Source organism: Cynara cardunculus, unplaced genomic scaffold (assembly GCF_001531365.2).
Source record: "Cynara cardunculus var. scolymus isolate 2C unplaced genomic scaffold, CcrdV1 Un_Scaffold_5314, whole genome shotgun sequence".
Lineage (NCBI taxonomy): Eukaryota > Viridiplantae > Streptophyta > Magnoliopsida > Asterales > Asteraceae > Cynara > Cynara cardunculus.
The window spans coordinates 24,760-30,905 of record NW_020202343.1 but is presented as its reverse complement, the minus strand read 5'-3'; the positions used below and the strand labels follow the sequence as shown (position 1 = coordinate 30,905).

At 35.5% G+C, this 6,146-nt stretch overlaps 1 protein-coding gene across 1 annotated transcript; it reads right to left on the bottom strand.

Annotated features, from left to right (window-relative positions):
- Positions 1-384: 384 nt before the first annotated feature.
- Positions 385-5,843, bottom strand: LOC112504351 (protein LSD1-like). Its single transcript, XM_025108285.1, has 7 exons — positions 5,733-5,843; positions 5,380-5,537; positions 3,898-4,008; positions 3,074-3,186; positions 1,873-1,950; positions 805-876; positions 385-715 (listed from the first exon to the last, which is right to left on the bottom strand). Exons 2-7 carry the CDS (start codon positions 5,489-5,491, stop codon positions 665-667), a joined length of 537 nt encoding a protein of 178 aa, XP_024964053.1. The 5' UTR covers positions 5,492-5,537; positions 5,733-5,843; the 3' UTR covers positions 385-664.
- Between the last annotated feature and the right edge of the window lie 303 nt (positions 5,844-6,146).

The following is a 6,146-nucleotide window of genomic DNA, read 5'->3' as shown; positions in this document are numbered from 1 at the left end:
CATATTTTTTACGTACATCACATTCAGTTAATTTTCTCAATTACATATATATGTTCACAGTTACTGGATATATATACAAATGAGTTATATAAAGATGTGAATATATTGAAAATATATGTATATGAAAAGCATACATGATAGTGTAATTGTCTAATGTACATACTAATAGAAATTCAACAATCATATTAAATTCAATAAATAAAAATATATCAGGTTCATCGGGTTGGGTTCAAATAATAGTAACCCAATATCAACCTAATACCTACGGTTTGACAATTTTACAACTCGATTATACATCGAGTTGCTTCGGGTTGAGTTATTTCGTATTGGGTTGGGTTGATCGGTTTTTTGAGCACCCCTTGCTTGTTATGAAAACTCTCTGAGGACCAAATTTGACATTATTCATGAAAATAGAAACACAAACCTCTTTTATCACATCATTTACAAGCAATTCACATAATTGACCCAAGTATATGTATATAGTAGAACTCTATCCCTTTTCTATGAACCATATCTTCTCTTTAACTCAAAACACATCAAGCCCTCCGAATTTTCTGAACAATCTTAATTACAATAGTGTCAATATGGAACCAATTTTTTCCCTTTCTAATAGTATACAAATTCAACCTCTAAAGACCCCTTTTCAATCACAACTTGCATCGTATCAGTTGCTTGATTTCTTCTCCGTTGTCACCCCGACAACGACATTGCTTACCTAAACCATCACAAAAGATGCAAGTTTAAACAAGGGTACAATCAGTAGAAAGAAAAAAGAGGGGGCGGAGATTAGGAACACGAAGGTACCAGTTTTCCGTTCTCATCAACAGAATTGGGGTTTTCAACGACAATGGTTTGAGTATGAGAACTGGGCATGTCCTGTAGAATATGTACCGAAATTATTATACGACGTTAACAAATTTTTGCTAAACCATTGTATATATTACTATGTATCGACTTTGGTGCCGTCCTCTTTCCTAAAAGCAATCAATGCAGAAGAACGGCATTTTTATTAGTTAGAAGAAAGTAGCAAAAGTAGCATTTCGATCTCTACCAACTGGAGTGTGTTTTAGTTACGTTTAAGTTTTTTCGACAAACAAAGTACAACCCCTAAGGCCATTTTTTGTTAAACTATGGGGATCACACATCAAATTAAAGCGGATGCACCTTTAAAACTCCTAAAAGAATTTCCACTCGTGTCGGCACGATAGACCGGTAGCATGGGTGCCCCCTTTCCTCCTTAAATTCACCCTTGTTTCTACTTTAATTTTTTCTATTTGCATTTTTGCAGGAATGTTGGTTGTTCACAGACAAAGTGTCAAAAATGCTAATCACTATTAGAAAACTATAGATAGTAGCACGTCTAGCATATCTAACCTTGATAAACTTGAAATAGAAAAATTGTGATCCCTTACAAGCAGTTGGGTTTTCACGGAAACAACTTCTCTAATCCTTGAGATAGAGGTAAACTTTGCGTACATCCTACTCTCCCCAGACTCTACTACTCCATGTGGAACTGACTGGGTTCATTTGGTTTGAAGATGAAGTTTTCCCAATAGACCAAGGCTTCTTGACCTTGCAACAACCGGGAGGAAATCTTGCTATGTAGTTTTTCCCTTCTCGTTAGCATGTTATAAAGAGGTTGCTTTCGTGACATATTGGTCCAAGAGAGTCACCTCACTAGTTGCAAACCAGACCAAACAAGTCCAGTATATACCGCCCAGAGGTGGGGTCTGGGGGTTGGGTGTACGTAGACATGGCCTCTAACCCAAGTCCCAAACTGTAAAGAGTGTGTTTCCGTGAAGATCCCTGGCTTGCCTCTATATTCTTGAAAGGAAAAATTTAATAAATAAAGCCAAAAAACAGGTAACTTACTGTTGAAGTAGAGGGCATTGATTCTGGTGTGGTAGTTGCATTAGGTTGCACTGGAATAGGAACCCTTCCATTGCTCGCCTGCAGCAAACAGAGACATATAATCAGTGAGAACACAAGAAAGCATCTTTTTCTCTTTTTGAAGTATATAATACTGTATATATGGCAAGACTCACATACACACTCCCCACCTCCTTGACCTCCAAGAAAGTTGGGATCTACTAGCAACCCAGTTGCCCCAGTAATTGACCCTTTGGCACAAAGAAAGCATGTTCCAGGCCACACTATGGTAAGTAGTCAAATACGCCATTAACGAGAAATTGCAACATTTCCTTTTCTGGTAAGTTCCCAAGTTAGATTATATATTTTCTAATTACAGTGATGTGATTGATTTAGGCCCAATATGATTCCTTCATTTTTCTTAATTGGAGAATTATTTAGATGATAGTCAAATACTTTGCTTAAACTTTGTATCAAATCGAGCGCCATGATTTTCAGGAAAAGTAAGCCAAACACCAGGAAGTAATTTGTTTACAAGAATATCATATGAAAACATATATAGCAGCATTCATTCTGCAAAAAAGGTATGACTCCACCATCTGGAGGGCCCCACCAGTACTGGTCCGACTGCCATCATGGGGGATTTAAATTGTGTCCTATGGGCATATGGATGGTGCCTAGAGAAGAAACCCAGACCTCCCATTTATTCTGCAAGGACGCTTACCTCCTTAACCACTAGACTAAACTCATGGGGACTAGAGCAGCGTTAATTTATCTTTCTGCCAATCCAACTTGATGATTATTCTTCTTAAAGAAAAGGCAAAAAGCGAAAGCCCTTGTCATTTTTCTTAGACCATAGGGAATACTATTTTTGGAAACAAGGGTATGTCGCACTCGTGGTAGCACTAATGGGTGCCATATATTTAATTTTTTGGAACTTTCGAAGCGTCTATCTTTTAATTAAATTCGACATGAATGTTTTTAGCCTTCTAGTTTCAAAATGTTCTGTTATTGTAATATCATTTTTAGTCTATGACCGACTGTAATCCCACAAAAATGACGGAGTTGCAACTCCAAGAAAGTTTTCTGCAACTCCAGAAAAATATATCAAGAAATGAGTATGATAGTAGTGATGAAGCAACATAAGAATGACAAAATAAAGAAAAAAGACAAAATAATGGATGGTGTATTCTGTTGTACTCACATTGACATTTGTAATGTAGTGACAAACTGCACATTTAACTGATGGTGGACCATATGGATACATCAGCATCGTCCGGCAATTTGCACAATTGACTTGAGCCAGCTGGTTTGAAACTGTTAACGAAAAAAAATTACATTTAGAATTTGCAATTCCCTAATACTTTCCTAGGAATACCGATTTGTCTTTAATCAATAATACATATGTTTAAGATATTAATTTTTCCAAAATTCCCATTAATGTCGTTGCGTTCTTCCCATCAGTGACAGCTAAACATGGCAACAACGGGGTACCTTTTGAAATTAAGTTGTCCTCCCTCCGTCACAAAATAAATGTCCACCGTGAAAAGAGCACATAGTTTTGAAATGTGTAACTGTTACACTTTTTAATTAACCAAATGACAGTTTTGCCCTTAAAAACAGTAGGCACTTACTTCTAAAAGTAGACACTTACTTACAAAAGTAGACACTTGTTTTCGGCTAAACAAAAATAGAAGTGTGGACACTTATTTTTGGACAGAGAAAGTAAAATCTAAAAATGTCCAACGTGCTAGACATAGAGGAGCATTCTCAATATAAAAGTGGTGTGTATGCATGTTTATATGAGAGAGGAGAGGGGGGAGTGGCCACAAACCAACTTGAAATGTTAAGCATGGTAACTTGCAGTTGTTCCAAATTATGCAAAGCTATTCATAATTGATTTATTTCACACATTTCCCCAAGTTTTATCAAACCACACTTTTAAGTTTTAAACTGTTCATGGGTTCTAAGCATTAGAAAGTCCTCATAAGAAATCTCCATATTGCAAAATGAATCATCAAAGTATACCTGGCGCAAGATTCACTATATGACAACAAGAGCATCTAACGCTTGTGGCACCACGTGTATACATTAGCAACGTGCGGCAACCTCCACAAATCAGTTGGGCCATTTCCATCCCTAAAAGATTTCCCACCAACATATATGATAACAAAAGGCATAAGAACAAATATAAAGAAGTGTGGTGAATTGATCATAAAGATCATTATAATGAAATGCAAATCAACATCATATACCAATATTTGGATCAAACAGCACCATCATAACCATATATTCTTTTCCAAAATTATTTTAGGGGAATAGTAATAGATACAAAGATGATCGTTACCCAAAAAGCTTTGAAGCCATCAATTTTCAAGTACCAAACTTGAAGGAAGTAGGCTTTCGAATTATGGGGAAGTATAAAATCATATAATCCCTATATTGCACTAAACTTACAAACATTTGAATTGGAAGATAGTTTAAGGAAAGTGTTACACTAGAAACACTCTTTCAATAAAGGGGAAAAAAAAACTAGTAAACCTAAATCAATACCATTAAATTTTATGTAATGATGATGATAGCAGGTAAACAAGAAACCATAGCTTGGAAAAAAAATTAACCTTGAGGGCTAGCTGGATCAGAGCCATATGGAATTAGTCGAGGTGGGTGTAAGGTGACCCTGACACCCATTTTAAATAAGAATTTCCAAAAGAGAATATGTCGCAATCTTCATGGAACTTTCCAAAAAGGAATGCAACGCAATTCTCATGTGAGTGAGGGAGTATCTCGTAAGAAATTCAGGTTTGGTATAGAACGACTGTAAATTACTAAGGTGAAAAGTCCCTACCCCCAAGAAAATAAATCAACACAAGAAGTAGCTACCATCATTTTATACCCTACATCACCAAAAGTGTATCCAACACGCACACATATGTGATACTTATTCCGGAATTAAATCATATATGTGGAGATCAAAGAGGGCCAAAGTTAAGTGATGACTGATGAAGAGTGGATGGATGATACTCCCTCCGTCCCAAAATAAATATCCACAATGGAAAAGACAGAGAGTTTTAGGAATCCGTAATCGTTATAATTTTTAATTAACTAAATAACAATTTTACCTTTAATGACAAGGGAGTAAAGAGTTCCTACTCTCATATTTCATAATAGAATTGAAAAGTAACTTTTGAAAGTGGAAACTTATATTGAGATGGAGGCAGTAATTAATATAATCAGTCAATCTGGAATACTGCATAGGCAATCTTAAACAAACTTGTAGTGGCCATATTTTGTACATGTCAAAATATCCATATTTTCTCAAACAAAATCAACAAGAAAGCTTCAATTCCGAATATCCCAATACGAATTACTTCTCAACAATTGTAACCATTCGGAAATGAAAATTAACGATAAAAGAAAGAAAGAAAGAAAAAGAACATAAATTATCATCTTCTAGTTTGTATACATCAATTAACAGGTAAACATAAAATAAAAGACTTGAAATCGTACCGGAAGGAGGAACCGAGGTAACAGAATTACATAATGCACAGCACACATTCGAAGCTCCTCTCGGATAGAGCAAAATGCTTCTACAACCACTGCACACTATTTGGCTCTGCATATTTCTCTCAAGTTCAAACAGCCCCAAAAATATTGAAAATTTTCACCTGCAAAATTGACCTCAAAATCTAAAATTCTGAAAGATATCCAAAAAAACTCCGCGTTCCGATTACACTTATTGAAAAGAAATCGTGTGTAACCTTACAATTACAGATTCTTGATCATCAACCGAAATTACATCTAGAAAATAAAAAGAACAATCCGAGAAATCACAATGAAACTACGATGAAATCAAAGGTTACCTGAACCAAAAAAGATGGATTTCTTGTTCGATTTCCTGATTAACCGATTGGAAATTGGTTGTAGGGAATTTATCGGTCATCAACGGGCATTGTTGAGAGAATCGGGTTTTATGACGTTGAAAAGGAGGAACGATAGAGATTTGGGTCTGTGGAAAAGAGATTTCTTTTATTCTTTTTTGCTAAATTGCATCTATGCCCCTTTAACTTCATTTTTTTGCATTTTTCAAGTTTTGTTAACATTTTGTTTTCATTTGACACCCTTCATGACATGTTTGTGTTATATAAGGGGGTGTTTGGGATTTGCTTATTTGAAACGACTTATGTTTTTCTACAAAAGTGTTTATCAACTTATTATAAGTTAGAATGGTGTAACTTCTTCAAAAGCTCATTATTACCGGTTTGGCACCGGTATAA